General features: G+C 38.0%; 1 protein-coding gene across 6 annotated transcripts in view; it reads right to left on the bottom strand.

Annotated features, from left to right (window-relative positions):
• Window positions 1-835: 835 nt before the first annotated feature.
• Frem1 (FRAS1 related extracellular matrix 1) overlaps window positions 836-18,347 on the bottom strand; it is a 148,170-nt gene continuing 130,658 nt past the window's right edge. For all 6 annotated transcript variants that reach the window (XM_074051823.1, XM_074051824.1, XM_074051822.1 and 3 more), the window contains 8 exons: window positions 18,076-18,225; window positions 16,246-16,484; window positions 15,610-15,657; window positions 15,185-15,349; window positions 14,860-14,988; window positions 14,355-14,470; window positions 5,420-5,505; window positions 836-3,667 (listed from right to left, as the gene is read on the bottom strand). In XM_074051823.1, coding sequence (XP_073907924.1) covers window positions 3,462-3,667; window positions 5,420-5,505; window positions 14,355-14,470; window positions 14,860-14,988; window positions 15,185-15,349; window positions 15,610-15,657; window positions 16,246-16,484; window positions 18,076-18,225 — 1,139 coding nt within the window. In that variant the 3' untranslated portion in view covers window positions 836-3,461. The remainder of the gene's footprint in view (window positions 3,668-5,419; window positions 5,506-14,354; window positions 14,471-14,859; window positions 14,989-15,184; window positions 15,350-15,609; window positions 15,658-16,245; window positions 16,485-18,075; window positions 18,226-18,347) is intronic.

The following is an 18,347-nucleotide window of genomic DNA, read 5'->3' as shown; positions in this document are numbered from 1 at the left end:
TATCATTCAAAGATATTTCACTAAAATAAAGCCATCTGCTCAGAATAGTACTAGCTATATGGAATGGTGAGAGGAGATTCTGCCTATCTTTGGGACCTTAGTCCTGGTGCTGATTTCTTTACACTATAACTTCTGAGGACCTCAGTTTTCTCTGTTGTAAAGCAAGGATATTAAATAAGATGATATCAAAGATCTGCCTCTTAATTTCTGTTATTCCAGGAATCTCTAAGGTACAGAGACACATACTGCTTATTGTTTCAGAAAAAAGGAATTGTTACAAAGCCAATATGCCAGGTTTAAAAACCTTAGTTCCTAAGTTGAGCCTGGAGACAGAAAATTGGGGACAGCTGCTATCAATAACACTCTGATGTGATTAAAACCTCAGTGCCAGTTTCTTAATCAGGAGAGCACTATAACAAAAGTCAGCTTGTATCTAAGGGTGCTCCCCTCCAGTTCTGAGAAGGGACAATGCAATCACTGATTTCCACTCTGACTTCCTCTTGGATAAAAAAGCTACAGGCTTAAAAACTTACATATGTGCATTTATGCAGTGTACTTTGGCATTTTCATTTTTCTATTCCATTCACTACCACATCTCTAGTATTTAGAACAATGTCAGGTATAGAATCAACATTCTGTATTCGATATTGGTTAAATACATGGTATATGGATGGATGCATGGAGATCTTATAACTAAAAGCTAGTTCAGCCAATAAATAACAGACATATTGAGTTTTCTCCCCAATTTCTTCTGATAGGTAGAATCACTAAGACCTCAAACCCATGTGCTCCAAGGGAAACTAAAAAATGTGTTCAAAATGAAAGATACAGTATCTGAGAATGGAAATAAATTTATTTTGTTAATTTTGATACAACATTAGTTACAGTACATTTAATATGCTGCTTTGTTGCAGAAATTCATTAGCACCAGTTTACAGTTTAAATTACACAGAACCACAATGTTTATTAAAATATGTGCATATCTTTTAGCTGTATTAAAAAATAAACAAAAACTGAAATGCAAATAAATGTCACCTGAACTTTTTTCACTAACCTTAGAAAGGAGATGAAATGATCATCACATGCTTTTACATTTTATTTTTAGCCAATATATGCTATGTGTTTGTTAAAGCCCAAAATTCAGAAGATTCTGAAAAGTTGCCCACTGTTGAGCTGGATTAATGATCTTGGATATAAGGGAACTTTCCCTGAGTCAGTATTCAAGTCAGGGGAGAAGAGCTGGGGAACATTCAGGTTCTCCTTTCTGATTCTCTTCTTCTCAGCTGCCATTATCCTCACCCCTTCCTATGCAACCCTTCTCACCATTCTCTCCTTTCTTTTTTCCACAACCTTCCATTCCTACTCTACCCATTTATTTCCTTCCTTCCTACTCCCACCACAACCTGATGGGCAGCATGACCAAATAAGGTGGAGAGAAAAATGACAATAATTTACTGCTTTTGCCAGCCCAAGCTCAATGGTGATAAAGTAGTGACAGTTATGATGAATATTGTCCAGCACCCCAACTTGCCTGAATTTTTATAATCTTTTAATTACTTGATTTCTCAACTTGACTTGATTATGCTTTCATAATCAGGAATATTTTAAAATATTCTTTTAGTATTTCTAATCATTCTATAAAAAAATAAACTATTCTCTCTTTATGCTAACATTTGCAATTATAGCTGTGTCATTTTCATTGTAGAACAGTGTAACAAATCTACCATGCCAACCAGGGTCTATGCAGTTGACACACTTGTAGATTTTCAGCTTTAAATCATTTGTGTACTTTTAGAGTTCCAGTAGAAAAGGGTGGCCCTTAAATTCCTTATTCCTTGAACTTTTACTTTCTTTTTACCCAGAATCTCCAGAAGATTCTTCTCCATACTGCAGAAGTCAGTGGATCACAAGGGCCTTGGCTGGAGGTGGTACGGAGGTTTTAGTTAAACACCAGAGGATGCTGGTGTCCCATAGAAGACCTGTGCATATCCCAGTCTGGAGCCTACCTTGGACATGTAAGGTAAAAGCCCACAGCTCTGCAATTATGCTTAGATATAAGTAAGAGACACAGTGTCTGAGTCTTACCCTAATATCTCTGTAAAATTTTTTATTAACCAAAACTTTGATAAATGATCAGAAATAAAACAAGCCTGTCTGGTTTTTAAATACAGAAGCTGGAATGGCTTTCTTAAACCACTTTCAGTGTCTGTAACACTCAAAGTATTATTTTATATGTAAAAAGCCTACCAAAACTCTAGTCTACTTGAAAACCTATCTTAACTCTGAAGCTCACTGGTGCTCATATAGCAAGTTACATTTGGCAGAACCATATTTCTTAGTGATTATAAAAAGGGGGAAGCATTTTAATAAACATTTTAGAAATAAAATTGTAATCTCCTATAATTAAACCTTGATTTCAGAGAGGAATACAACACATATCATTGTTATAAAAATGTCTCACTTAGCTAGTTTATAAATTAATAAGGGGCCTTTCCATTAGTGAATCTAGTTAACATAGCATTTCTGCAAATATCAAAGATTAAGGGATCAAAATTGCCTCAAAATCCTTTCTGAGAATATAGGCTTTTAAGGGCTCTTCTTTCAGTATTATTTTTCTTTGTTCATCAGCATAGTTCATGAGGACACTTCTGAGGATGCAGTATTCCCCCATATGTCACCCATCATTTGTATATATACTGCTTATGCCAAATGACCTTGAGAAATGTGAGTCAATATAATAAATGCAAATGAAGATGAAGAGATTACATTACTTCAAATTTCTCATGACTCTGGAAGGCCAGGGAAACCCAATCTCTAGCTTTGGAATGGCATGATGCCAAAGATTATATTGGAAAAGGAGATATGTTTCATGAGTAGTGATGGGTAGATCACTGAAGTACAGATAGCCCCCCTAAATTCCCACCTGAACTAGACCTGTACAGTTGAGCCTCCATCTGCAAGATTCTTCCATTTAAGAGAAAATTCTCCTTTCCATCCACAGCCTCTGATTTTAGTTTTCATATTTAAAGGGCTCCAAAGGAACAAACCAACCCTTGGCAATTCAACTTGGTTTAATTAATTGGCAAGGTTAGCTTCACTCAGACTCACAATACTAATTTCAGAATGGACTCATTTGAAGTAATAGGAATAAAAAATCTAAAGACCATGAAAATTGGTGCTCTGTGAGATTTGGGGAGGAGTGAAGGTATAAGCAAATCTTACCCCTTATAATACTGCAGGCATTTCTTTTGAAAGGTACTGAAAAGTTATATCTCATGTTTGAAGAAATATTTATTTACCGGTCTTCCAGGAACTATTAATCTAGATCCCATTTTCACTAGATAGAATCACAAAGATATACCCAGCCAGTCATGACAACTTATTTTCTATTGAGCAATATCCACAAATCTAGTAAATAGATGGGCAAGAAATCTCAGGTGAGCACCTGTAGAAGTGGTTGGTTAAATTTCGAGTTTCCAGGAGCACACAAAATGGTGAGATTTGCCCTTGTGACAGTTCTTTGTTTGCCATTTCCCTCGTTGTTGAGCCAAAATGCAGTTCCTTCCAGGCTTTGAGTTTTTGGGAGGCCCTCTCCTCCAGTTGGTGAAGACAACAGGCTCACCACTGACCCACTCCCAGTGGCCACCATGCTCTCGGTCATTCAAACCTAATGTGAGCCAAAAGAACATACCAGACAATTTTGTTCCATTTATCTTTAGATATCACTTGCAGTATATTGTTCTAAGCACAGTTATTATTACCTGTGAGCCCAGGTTCTATACCAAAGAACGGGAATTGGTAATACTATAAAGACAAAAACACTATAAGGTAGAGTCAAGCCACATTCTAGTGCTACAGCTTTCTAGCTGAGTCTCTTTGGGCAGGTTATTTACCTTCATCTAAGGAATGGGCATAAAAATACTTCATGTAGGACTGTTGAGGATAAGACAATGCATGTAAAACCCATGGCATACAGAAGTATCTAATAAGTGACAGCTATTGTTATCCATATCATACATACAGAGCTCCTATCAGAGGAAAACAGACATTTTCTTCTCCATTATTCTTCCTCATTATTTAAATGTCTTGGTTTTATATTTGAAAGTAATTTCTGACAGATTATTTTTAGTCTGGAGTTTAAGATGTTTCAATTTGCTAGGACTTCAGTAAAAAAGCTGCTTTTCTTTTCTTACTCCCACTGGCAATTTCTGCAAATTACACCTTAATGCTGCAAAGCTTCTACTACATGTTCTGTACCCTCACACTCATTCATAATAGAAATTTAAAAGAAAAAAATGAGATAGGAATCCCCTGTGATCGCATGATGTGACATCTTCCAACTCAAATTTGACCATGAAAACTGTCCTAGTTACCTTTCCCAACCAATTCTCAGTCAACATTTTTGGAATTAACTGAAATATTTATGGTTAGCAATACCTTATCGTCTTCTGGATTGTTTCTTTGGGTTATTCATCAGGTAATACTATACCTAAGTATTTTGTGAGGATAAAGACTTAAAATTCATCATTATGGATGTAGAGAAAACTTATATTCCAGACTAACTCAATACTTTCAAGTCATTTCTGAATTTAAAACCCTACTGAGGTTTACAGAAATTTTGAGAACCCATCATTGGCTTTGTCACAGTTTCCTCTTTAGTGCCTCTAGGTAGAATTAGTGAGAATACTAGCTCTAGTGTACACTGAGAAGTGTACTTTTGAAGTGGCTTGAAAAGATTTGTTTTCACTCTCAACATTAAAAAAAAATATTAAAAGCATCAGAAAACAAGGAATAAAATTCAAAGTACCTATAATTTGTAACTCTTTAGCATGTACCTCTCTGTATTTAGATTTATACATATACCATATAATTTTATTCTAAATGACTTTCTACTTCATATAGCTCTGAGCTCTTTTTCTAACCTAGCACCTTGTCACAAAGGCCATGCATTATTATTTACATATAATATAATATATATCCAGCATGTATTTGTTGAACCAATAAATAAGCATAAGGCTTTTTGTCATGCCTTTAATAGCAAATATCTTATAAAAACATTAAATATTAAATATTCCTTCACGTGGCCATCTTATAATTGAACCCTCCCCATTATAGAAACTTCTTATGTTTAAAATTCTCAAACTACCAGTACATGGAATTCTCTTAGCTATCAATTTGTCTAAAAAATGACAGTATTGCATTAAAAAGTTTAAGATGAGTTTTCCCTTTTTTGGAGCTGAGGATTGAACCCAGGGCCTACCACCAAGTGACACCTGCAAGCCCTTAAGATGAGTTTGAAAATATAGATGATTAGACTAACCATGTAGCCATTGTCTAGTATATTGTAAGCCAGGATTATTTGGCCCACGGAGGGGAGCAGCTGGTGTTGGCGCCTATTCTCTGTGGCGCAGATACTTGCCTATCCAAAAGGGCTTTCTTCCACCCAAGTCCCAGAGCCAGTCCATGTGCTGACTGGAGAACACAGTGACAAGGCTGCCCAGGTGTCTACAAAAAAACAAACGGAAATAAGAATGTCAGCCATGGGAAGTTTACATTCTGCTCATAGGTAATGCGTAACAGAAATAAAATACAAAAGCAAGAATATGTGTGCAAAGAACTTCCCATGATTTTAATGCTCTATTTGTAGTCCCATGGGCTTCGGCAGGGTGAGGGTGGGGAACGGCAGGGAAAGTGTACTTTTTTTGAACATCTTTTTGGAAAATTAGCAACTGCCTACTTATAAAGATTGATTACTTAATGCCAAAAGTGGTTGGGTTTTTTTTCCCTTAACTGATAAAAACTGGCAATTATCCAGTTAACTTGACTGTAAGGTAACTCACTTTTTCAGATAGAAATGACCTGAGGTCTAAGTTTTGAGCTTGGTTTGGTGAGTCAAATCGTCCAATAACCATGATCCTGTCATCATACACAGTGACCTGAGCTTATCCCCCAGGTCAAATCTTCAGACATTTTGTAGAAGTCAGATCATCTGTTCTTACCAGAACATATAAAACTTTTCCCACAAAATACAGTTCTCCATGAATTATTTTTTTGCAGCTATCAAAAAATAAGTACTATTTGATTGTGCCTAATTACTCAGCGGTGCTTATTAAAAGCTCTTTAAAACACTTTAACAAGCTGGGATTATGTTGGGGTCACCCAAAAAAAAAAAAAAAAAAACAAAACCAAAAACCAGCTGAGCACAGTGGCTCATGCTTACAATCCTAGCTACTCAGGAGACAGAGATCAGGAGGATCATGATTTGAGGCTAGTCCAGGCAAATAATTTGTGAGACCCTATCTCAAAAATACCCAACATAGATGGGTGCTGGTGGCTCACGCCTGTAATGTTAGCTACTCAGGAGGCAGAGATCAGGAGGATTGCAGTTCCAAGCCTGCTCGGACAAATAGTTCTGTGAGACTCTACCTCAAAAAAACCCTTCACAAAAAAGGGCTGGCGGAATGACTCAAGGTGTAGGCCCTCATTTCAAACCCCAGTACTGCAAAAAAAAAAAAAAAAAAAAAAAAATACCCAACATAGAAAAGGGCTGTTGGAGTGACTCAAGTGGGCCTGCTTAGCAAGTGTTAGGCCCTGAGTAAAAACCCCAGTACTGCCCAAAAAAACAAACAAAAAACCACTTTAACAAGAAGCCAATAGATTCTTTTTTCTTTTAAAGAGTTTCAAATGAGAAACAAATACACAAGGTGTATATGTACCATAATATCACATTTTACCTCATCAATATTTATATATATATATTTTTGTCAATTAAAAATAAAGTTAAACAAAAAATGAAATAAAAATCACCATGCTCTTCTTGCCTAATCAATATCCATTAATGTAAAAATAAGTCAGAAACAAAATTAGCAACACTCATACAAGGTTAGACACTGATGAACTAAATTTTGTTCATTTTGCCTGCCTTTCCAACATTCAGATTATCTCTCTGCTTTTATCATATGTGGTAAGCATAATTTGTCTGTTTCTTAACGATTCCCCCCCATACACACAGTAAAGCAGTATTTTGCTGCTCTGCAGTGCAATGGTGCCTTCTAGGCCTCTGGAGATCCATGAAGCTATGCCCCTAATGGCTTCAGGCTCTGCCATTGCCATTTCCTGTTAGTCCTGTCTGCAGCTGGAGCAAGTGGGACATCTGCTCCCCACCCTCTCATGTCCAATATGGTCATTCTAATGACCCTACTGTGAGCTTAGGACACAGAGTATCAAACTTGTGTCAAATGAAGGCCAGGGAAGGGCTTGAGTGGGGTCCCAGTCAATATGGGGTACTGGCCTGAGATCTCCACTCCTGTTCTATCTGTCAGTGTCTCTGCCCAGACTGAGTGAATTTCCTTACTGATGCTTCCCAACTTCACAGCCTCACTTCATCATCATGAAGTAATGGCTTACTCAAGAATAGCTCCACTAACTTGAAGAGCCCTGAAACTAGCTTGAAAACAAACTTTGTAAAATATGCTTTCGCTGCCTAAATATAATTCCAGTTTTCTTTTTGACTTCCAAAAAACCATCAAGACCCAAAAGAACCAGAGAGAAAAATTGCTGTGTTCCAATAGGTAAAGTGTAAGAGCATGACTGCTCACAAAGGAAGCACTTGGGTATATGTATTATATCACTTGTTCCCTTTTTGTTCATATGCCTATAAAACATGGTGCATATTACCTATATAGAGATGTGTATTTATGGATATAAGAGAAAATACATAGGAATACATATATAAATAAAAATCATTTAACAGTTCTGAAATTTGAAGCCTTAAAAAGCACAGACATAAAAACAGAAACCTTAGTTTTTCTGGTTATAGAAATAAACATAGACTTCTTTAAAAGTTTTGAATTAAGTATCATATATTTCATGGCAACTCTTTAAGGGTAGGCCAGCAGGGGTTCCAGACACTCCTGTGGGAAGACAGAATGGGTTCATAGATAATGATCTATAATAATAGAATTACCAACTGTACAATGACTGCCTTAAGGAAATAAGAAGATGAGATTACATTATGTAAATTCGAGAAATGCCTAATCTAGCAGTCTGGCTCCTTTGGGTTAGAAAAATAATAAAATGCCAACGGGGAGGAAAAGAGACTGGAGATAAAGATTGGGTTGAGTTAGTAATCTGATTAGGGACAAGGGATAAAGGAAATTTTGCAGTTCTTATCGAAACATGTGTAGACTAAAAGACATACCAAGAAAGGAGCCCCAGGAAACACAGCACAGCATTCAGTAATGGTCCCTAAACTCAAATTAGGAAAATATACTATGTGGATTCTAATAGTAATTATAGAATCTAAAATGGACTAAAATTTGTAGAAGGTGACTCTCCAGGTTGTAAAATGTTAAAGTGTGAATTTTGTATCACAAGGATTTATTAATTCCCAGAGGACATTTTCAAGCCCATGGAGTTGGATGACAGGATAAACTGAACCAGAGGGCCAAAGGCTGAGTAAAAACTATACTGAGTGAGAAGAGGAGGACTTGGGGTTCAAAGAAAACATACTGAGGAAATGGCTTTACCACCCAAAAATACTTCTCCTAGAATGATCCAACAGAATCTCTTAATTTCCTTTTCATCTGTTGGAAGACTGTGTTTTGAAATGTGTGTAACTAGTACGTACAGCTGAACCATTCTTATCATTTCAAACAGAATGCACAGTGAAGCATCATGAAGATACATGTAATCAAATAAAATATTTATATCCATTCTTTAAACATTTTAAATGAGAAGCTTTTAATGATATTTTTAAATCTCACACAATATGTATTTTTGTTATGTCCTTTACATACCCTAGAACACCATCAGAAATGGTGCTTGATTAGGTGCCTTAGTTTCCCAATTGATACAGTGAGTAAGAATGTGTAAGTCTGAAAGTTTATGTTACTGATAGTCACTTCTAAACTATGGTGGGGAAACTACAGTTGTCTATAAAAATGTTCTCTTGTTCTTAGAATGTTCTTGGTTTTATATGTAAAGAGAAACACAGTTTTACAGCTTAAAACAATTCCTTGAGATTAAAGTTTATTAAAATACTTAAAAATAATTTGAGCAATAGTAGTTCTGAGTCTGCTTATAAAATCATGTTTGACCTGGTAGACACGATCTCTGTTATAGATATAATGCTACTGAGTCAACAAGGCAGGTGAGAACTTTTCAGGTGTCGTGATAAATATTATAATGATTTATTCCAGAACAAAATGGCTTTCCACTAACTGTATTTCCAAATGCCATTTATATTCTGAAATATGCAATCAGTAAACATTGCTCACAAGTCATATTGTTACATTTAGGTCTACGGAACTCTTTTTCGTTTGTTCGTTTGTTCAGAGACCAGGTCTGACTATGTAGACTTGTGCTGGCCTGGAACTCTATGTAGGCTATCTTTGAACTTTCAGTCCTCCTGCCTTAGTCTCCCAACTACCAGGACTAACCACACCTGGCTTCTCAGAAAACATCTTGAGTGTACCTACAGTATGTGACGGTATGACATCAACTCAATAAATAGTAAATCTTGGCATTTAAATTCAGCAACTTTCACATTCTTAGGAGAGCTTTGTGGGAAAGGGGGGTGGGAAGGAATTACCAGGCTGTAGGACAGTGTCACTGAGGTAAAATGCAGCATTAAAGACTTGCCTATATGTTATACAGGACAGTTGGTCTGGAGAGTTATTGCATCTGTTTCCCTGGTGAATGAGGAATTACCTCGTTATTGAGTTGTCTAACCAGTACTAAAGAACGGGCATGTCTAGATGTCTCTGGTACAATAAGTGCCCAATAAATGTCTGTTAATGAATGAATTTATAAACTAAGAATCTGATCTTACATTAGGTTTAACCTGACAGGTAGGCTCGATTCAAATCCAAAGAAAACTTAGGATCCATAATAATAAAAACTTTAATATGTCTTTGTCGTGAAAGATGTAAAACTTTCAATGAATAATTTTGAAAACCTACTTTAGGTTAGCCCAAAACAAAGTTAAAACAGACATGCTTGTTGATATATCTGTAATAAGAAGTCCCCTAATAGGGCTGGCAAAGTGGCACAATTGATAGAGTACTTGCCTAGCAAGTGTGAGTCCCTGCGTTCAAATACCAATACTGTCAAAAAGAAATCCCGTATACTTATGGAGCTGTTTTGGAGGGTATAATAGAAAAATACGTCCTATCTCTTTTATTTACTTGGTTATATGTCGATCAGCAAGAGATTTTGCTTCCTTAAGCTTTTTTTTTAAAAATATGTGAGCAGTAGAAGGTATTATTATGCCTTCCTCACCTTAGTGAGGGGAGGATCAAACAAGCTAATACTTGTACAAGAATTTTATATACTACAAAGTACAGTGTGAAAGTAAGGTGTAGTGGCCAGGAGGTGTATGGAACTAGGTCAGGCTAGCGTAGGTCATGATGACAGTGCTTACAACCAAGAGGCACACGAAGTCTTAGGTCAAGTACAGGAGGCAGTAAATAGGCTTTTAAATGAATTGGGCCTTACGTTCATCAGTAGGATGACTGAGTTATATATTATTAATAGATCTGGGAAGAACTCTCTAGAATTAATAGATCTAGTTAACTCTATTTAACTAGTCTTGCCACTCATCATTTAAAAAGCGAGCTGCAGTTAGATGGATCCATGAAGTCAAATTTAAGAAGAAGACACTGGAAGACTGATACAGGCTGGTCAACAAGAAGACATCAGCAATGTCTCAGGGACTCTCTTACTGTCAGTTGCCAGTGTTTTATGAAAATGATTTTGGCCACCAAGAATCTAGATCTCTATTTCAGAATAAAGAATAGTCATTCTAACTAAAGACACTTGGCAGTCATACACATATGTCTCTGAGTGGATGGACAGACATCTCTGAATATACTCTGTCCTTATTTTCTCTTAACATAAAAAACCAACAAGAGGCTGGGGTGTGTCTCAGCGGTAGAGAACTTAACTTAGCAAACATATACATAAGCAAAAAAATCGTAAAAAGAAAACAAACAAAAGAAATACTGAGCTGAATTGCCCTTGAACACCAATGGAGGGTGAACAAGAAAGGTGCTTTTGAACTTGAACTTGGGGCTTCTGTTGTTCTGTCTACATTCTCCCAACCACTCTACACCAGCTTAATCCTGACAACCTTGACTGGGGTTCCTCTCAGTAGAGAACCCACAATCTTCTCCCTGCGGTAGCGTCCTGCAGCCTTCTCCTTGCAGATTCACATAGCGTTTAGTGCGCTCCAAAGATCAGCCTCCAGGATGAAGACCCCAGCACGAGACCACAGCTCCCACCTGAGCTTTCAGTGCACCGAGGCAAACTGAATAAGAGTAGGACATCTGGTAATTTTTTTGCCTAAATGTCTTATTTGTTCTTTAACATATTGCACTAGGAGACCATATGTATTTAAATAATTATAAGATTTTAAAATATTTTAACTTATTTTGTATCACCAAATTATCAACAAAAAAACCTGAACACTACTGACCCTACTTATAGTTAGGATATAAACTACATCAGTGAAGTAACAAGTGCTTCATTTGCCCAGTGTTTAAGTATTTTATTAGCTTTTAAAACATTTAAGTAGAAAGCTGGGCATGGTGGTACACACCTGCAGTCCCAGCTACTTAGGAGGGTAAGCAGGAGGATTGCTTGAGCCCAGGAGTTTGAGGTCAGCTTAGGCAACATAGTGAGACTCTGTCTCAAAAACAGAAAGAAAAAAAATCCCAGGTATATGCAATAAAATGTCACAACTTCAGCCCTTTTTGCTTTAGGTTATTTTTCAGAGAGTGTCTAGCACTTTTTATGTGGGCCAGCCTTGGTCATTATCATCCTACCATGCATCCTCCATAGCTGGGGTTGTAAGTATGAGCCACCATAACTGACTTGCTTGAGATGAGAACTCACTAACTTTTTGCCTTGGTTAGTCTCAAACCATGATCCTTCCAATCATTGCCTCTCAGGAGGCTGGGATTATAAACATGAGCCACTACCCTGGCTTTTTAAAAATTTTTACTTTTTAAAATTATCTTTGGGGAAGCAGTACAAGGGTTTGAATTCAGCATCTTGTGCTTGCTAGGCAAGTGCTCTACCATTTCAGCCACACCTCCAGCCCTGCATGGGTCTTTAAATATTCAATTGCATGAGTTTTGACAACTGTATGTACATCTATGTAACAATTACCCACAATATGACGGCCACCCTTTCCATTGCTCTGGAACAGGACTTGGTGCTGTTTTCTGATAATCCCAGAATCCTTGCCAGTGATAACCATGTATTCCAGAGCACCACAGATTCAATTTTCCTCTCCATATAAAAGGAGTCGTACAATGTGCATTCTACTGGGTAAGCCACTTTCTCTACATATCCTGGTTTTTGTTTATTCACAATTCACGGATACTATTGGAGGGTTCATTATATTTATGACATTTCATTGCTTATATAAGATTTATATTAAAATGTATTCCCACTGGGCACCAGTGGCTCATGCCTGTAATCCTAGCTACTCAGGAGGCAGCGATCAGGAAGACAGCAGTTCAAAGCCAGCCCAGGCAAACAGTCCATGAGACCCTATCTTGAAAAAAACCTATCACAAAAAAAGGACTGGTGGAGTGGCTCAAGGTGTATTCCATGAGTTCAAACCCCAGTACCACAGGAAAAAAAAAAAGTATTCCCTTGTTGGTGGAGAAATACCGAGTACTCCTACAAAATCAATAACTAGAAGGTAAATGGTCCAAATTATTATTATGCATAAAGTTATTATGAATTCTTTTGTATTTTTAGCATCTTTTTTTATATTTACATATTTATTTGAAGAAAACTGATTATTTTTGATGATACTGGTATTTCCTAATACATAAATAAGTACAGGTATTTTCATTTATTTAGGTCTTCTGTATCATCCATGAATATTTTGTAATTTTAGCCTCAAGATATGAATATTTTTAGTTAGGTTCATTCCTGAAAAATACATATCTTAATTTTTTATCAGGCTATATTCGTTGTACAGGGGGCATTCACTGTGACAATTCCAATAGGCTTATCTTGTACATTGGTTAGATCATGCCCATCGTCTCTCCCCTCAACCCTCTCCCTGAACCACTTGAAGCAATTTTAGCATCGATTTTTATCTCTGTTGGTTAACTACTGAGGAGTGATATTATGGGTCACAGGATACACAAGAAACTGTCAGACATCCCACGAGTGTCTGCACCGTTTACGTGTCCACCAACAGTGCAGAGAAACAGTTTGTTCTTCGCCCTTGTCAGCATTTGGTGTTGTCGTCCTCTGCCTTCAACTGTCTCAGCTACGTGAAGTGTTTCACTGGGTTTTAATTTTTATTCACCTGATATCTAACGGTATTGGGGACCTTTTCATTTATTTATGAACCAACTATACATTTGTTCTTGTAAGGCCTGCTTTTTTTTGCTTGTTTGTTTTACTTTATTATTCTTTTATTCACCTGTACATACATTGTTTGGGTCATTTCTCCCCCCTACCCACCTCCCCCACCCTCTCCCCCTTCCTCCCTCAGTTCCAGGCAAAGCCTGCTATTTTTTGAGTTGCATTTTTGTTACTGATTTATAGGAGGTTTTTTTTTGTATCTTCTGAATTTAAGACCTTGATCAGATAGATGATTTGAGAATAGCTTTTACTGAATGTGGTTTGCCGTTTCATTTTCTTAATGGTGTCTATAGATGAGGATAACTTTTTAAAATCTGATTTAGTACAAGATCTCATTGACATTGACTAGAAATTTCCTAGACTCAATTTCCAGCTATAGAGCATATTAATCTAATTGCATTGTTTGAATAATATTCAGGTTGGAAAATAAAAAAGGAAGGGCAGGGATGGCTACCTAGGCACTTTTCAGGTCCTTCTGGACTACATCAATTTCGTTGTCACTGTCTAACCACAAGGCACCTCCCACTGGACATTCTACTACCCAGTGAGCTAACTCATCCAGCCTCTCACACTGCCTGATGCATAAGGCTTTCCATTACTAGATGTTTTCAAAGTGATGGGCAGGAATTCCTATCACATAAAAAAAAAGATATCAGAACTTACAATGCTGCTGATTAAAAAAAAAAACTCCCATGACTTTCTCAAAATGAAAGAGAAGGAAAAAGAAAAACTATGGTGCTAGTGCAGCTTTCACAGAAAAGAGCTCAGTCAAAACACAGGATCAAGGTCAACTGCAAATCCATCTGAGCAACAAAACTCCCTCCAGGCTCCTAAAACAAAGCCAGGCAGATATGAGATACTCAGGATTTGTTGAATGGGTGAAGCAGACTGACAGCTCCATAGGAAAATAGAGAGAGAGAAGCAAGGAAAACATGGATGGGACATGACATGGGGTTCCTTACTGTTCCCTGCAAGCTTGGGTAGCCATGGCCCAGGTGCCTTTCTGCTCTGTGACCAAGGTATGACAGTAGCCTGAGTGAAGGTGCCATCCATCTGGGCAGGATTGGTCTTCCTTGTCCTGAAAAACAATTGTCTGTGCTCACATCACAATGAACTTGACAATTCAGAGTCTGCTCCTAGCATAAGAAGCTCTGTGAGTCTCCTAACTTCAAAAGAGAAGTTTGTCACTAGAAAGGGAGTCAGCCCTAATTCCTGTTCTCCATCTTAGAAAGGCAATGGCAATGTTTCCATTTTTTTTTACCTTTGATGTTCTGATAATTAAACAAAATAAGTAAACATCATTTTTTAAATAGAATGTATTTTGTGATTTATAAAACACTATGTTTCTCTCTTGGGTGTCACAGCATGATAAGGGCTAACAGTCATACACATCACTCGCTCTACTAGCTCGTTCATCACAAGGCACAGTGCGGGGAGAGGTGGCTGGCTGCTCAGTCTGGGTCTCACCTTGGTTTGGGGACTCCAGGTTTTCCAGGCAATGCCATTGCACTGATACAGCTTTTGGATGCCTTCTTCAAAATGGAAGAGTCCATTCAACTCTGCAGTGCAGTTCCTTGGGAATGAGGGCAAGTGTCCCTACAGGGAAGAAAGTCCACTTAAAATCCACTTCATGCAAGTCGACACACTCATCTCTTCTGGGTCTTCATTTGTTGGGTAGCATCTGTACTGAGTAAACTATCCCCAAGCCGAGAGACTGGTAAATTAAGTGTGTTTATGGCCCAGCAAACAGTTTGCTATCAGGTAAATAGGAAGGAAAAAAAGATTTTCCTACCTGTCTGGGGAAGTGTGAGTCAGTTGTGGATTCCACCTTATCTGCTTGAGGCAGCTCTGCCACCTTGATTGTCTTCTGTGGCTGACGAGTGACAGGCACTTTGGTCTTCCTTTTGCGAGTGGGGAAACTGTCATCTTCCAGTTTTAAGGAAATCATCCCATGATACTTGAGGAAACCAACAAGCAACAATAAGGAAAAAATGAACATCAAGATAGCAAACAAAATTTCTTTTGTCAAAATGAGCAATCCGAAAATTGTATCAAGGCAAAAGCATGAAAGGATTTTTTTTCCTGATCAATCTTCTCAAATAAATTTCAAAACAAAATTTTAAGATAAATACAAAACTAGAAAAGATATAAAATTCTCACTAAGTATTTTTCAGCCACAAATACAAGCAGTTTAGCAGTTCTCTGAACTCTGCTTACATTATAGATGATATCTGTTCCATTTCTATAGACAGAGGATGGACGAACCTGAAATCCACAAAGCACACAAATGAACAAAATTGGCTGGAGTAATAATTGACAGAAAGGTAAAACTCTTCCAGAAAGATCTTGTTAATTGAGATTTTTTTTCATGCCAGAATCTTTGAAGTTTTTAAATCATTAGTTCTAAATCACAACTGGCGTTAGGTTGATTTGTGCATACATAGTCTCAGTTAGAAAGAGAAGTTAGACTTATTTTTTTTTAGTATATCAATAGTACAAAAAGGTTTAAGAACACACAGATACACATATTCATGAGAGTGAGCCTCATTAACACAATGCTACTAAGGTCAAATCATGGCTTCCACACTACACCACGTGGATCACTTAATCTCTTTCTGCTCTAGTGTCGCTGGTTATTCCCTGTCTGTCTTGATCAAAAAGGAACCAAAGCAGAACATATATGGACAAATCAATATATCTGTGGCTTCAATTAGAATAATTAATTGTGGTCTTTGTATAAAAAGGGCAGTGCACATCCCTGCAAGGAAGCATGAGAACCCACAGTTTCTTCAGCGTCTCGGCACACTTATTAATATGGATTCCACACCCACTTCCAGAAGGTCCCATCCTTACTGCTAGGCCGTTCCCACGGCTCCTAAGTTTCCTTTGAGAAAGATCCATAGAATCAAAGCCTGGTGGGGTGTCTCCCCTGGTGACAGCTAGCTGCTTGGAAGATGGAGGGGGTCTTCTTTCCAGATGAGGGGAACCAGCACTGGTGGGTGAGGACAACCCTGGGGACAGCAGGCGCCAAATGCTCTTCTCCCATGCATTGTGCTGGCTTTGGTTGGAGGAATAGGAAGGCCGGCACCATCCTGGAGGTATGCAAGATGGCAGGCGGTCAGCACATTTCACACTAACACATCAGTGATCACATTGACACTGTTCCTGGAGCAGCTTGTCATTTAGCTGAGAGGGTGAGTTTCCCACCAGATGTTGCCTTTTTGCCATTTGTTAGAAACTCCTGAACTCTTGATCAGTTTCCATCCAGGAAAGCAGTGCCCTTCCTCACATCTGTAGGGTGATTATAAAGTCATGAAATTGATTCACAAACCACAAATGCAAACCATTGTGATTTTATAATCATGTCATGTACTTGGGAAACAGCCTCCCTCCCATTCCCTCTACAGCTCTTCTCAATACACCAGGTTTCGTTACTGCTCAAATATTCGTTCACAAGCACTCCACGGGTACTCAGTTCTCCCTCTTTTAGAGGTAGAAACTGGAATCGTTTGAAAGATGTCATGGAATCAAGTAACAGTTATCAAAATCTGCAGTCAATTGTTACAGAACAGAAACCTAGTAAACCTCAACATAGCTGCTTCTACTGGAAATCTCACCAATTAGTGTTTCTGGGACTGTATGAGGAAAGAAAACTTTCAAGTCAGAACCTTTGTCTAGGTATTTATTTTATTTTATTATTTTATTTGTAGTTCTGGGAATCAAACCCAGGGCCTCACACATGCTGGGCAAGTGCTCAATCACTGAGCTACCTCCCCAGTCCAGAGCATTTTATATATTTCATATATAGAGTGCATTTATATATACATATGTATATATAGTGGACTTAATGTTCAGAAAGTTCTACTGGAAAATAAATAGATTTGGTGAGCAGAAAATGTGGAAAGAAACGACGTTGTGGAAACATGGGTATTATAAAAGACGACAGAGTGAGAAAGAAGGGAGAAAAAAATAGAACGTAGGTAAGAAAAAATATGGACCACGGGGGCCGTGGCAGGTGTGAAAATAAGGGGGTAAGATGGTATACCGCCTGGGACACATCCAACACTAGGCAGATAAGGAACTAGAAGGAATTTGGCAGAAAATTTAAATATCAGAGCACTGGGGCCTTGGGTCTTTATCTTACTGAGTCTACAGGTTGAACCTCAGAATATACTACCCAGAACCTGTTTAGCTCTGCAACCCCAAGTCATTCATTAGTATTCTTCAGCTGCTCCTAAATTCCTATGCCAGCTGCCTCTTCACCTCTATTTTTCTCCAATTCCGTCTCCTCTCAGAATTTTCCTGGCCACAGTACAGTGAGGGCTCAAGTTTTAGGCGCTGAGAGCTCTCTTTAACAGAGGAAGATAATTACAGCCCTGTAAACTCTAGGGGAAAATAATTGTCGATAGATTCTCACCAACATTGCTGCCCCCTCGGTGAGAACAACAAATGGTTAGGAGAAAAACAACTACGCCACTGACTTGTTGCTTTTCTCAAGCCAGAGCTCCTAGCAGGAGGAAAACCACATGAAGCAAAAAGCAGAATAAAGGGCCTGCACCATGACGGAGGCTGCTTTCTTGACAATTTTGACTGGAAGGTGTTATCAAGCACACTGGCTGTTGAAAGCCAGCAGCCCCGGCGCCAGGACCGCTCCTGATTTCAAGATGAGGATCAAAAGAATACCTCCTTTTGAGTCCAAAATTTTCACTGCAGCTTTTGTCTTTGTGCCAAGAACAGCATTCACAGGGGAGTTCAGAATTACTTCAAAGACCTCATCATCTTCCTCTAATCCGTCATAGGTAATTGCTATATTCCACATTTTAGTTGACATTCCTACAAGAAGTAAACATTTTAATTACTCTTTAATTGCTATTTCAATCACCTAGGTGTCAGAGAAATATATTAATTAACATGTCTACAGCTAGACTGCAGTAGCCCTGAGTGAGCTATTGTAC

This window comes from Castor canadensis, chromosome 13 (assembly GCF_047511655.1).
Source record: "Castor canadensis chromosome 13, mCasCan1.hap1v2, whole genome shotgun sequence".
NCBI classification, from domain to species: Eukaryota; Metazoa; Chordata; class Mammalia; order Rodentia; family Castoridae; genus Castor; species Castor canadensis.
The sequence above is the reverse complement of the archived record's forward strand: the minus strand, read 5'-3'. Positions and strand labels throughout refer to the sequence as shown.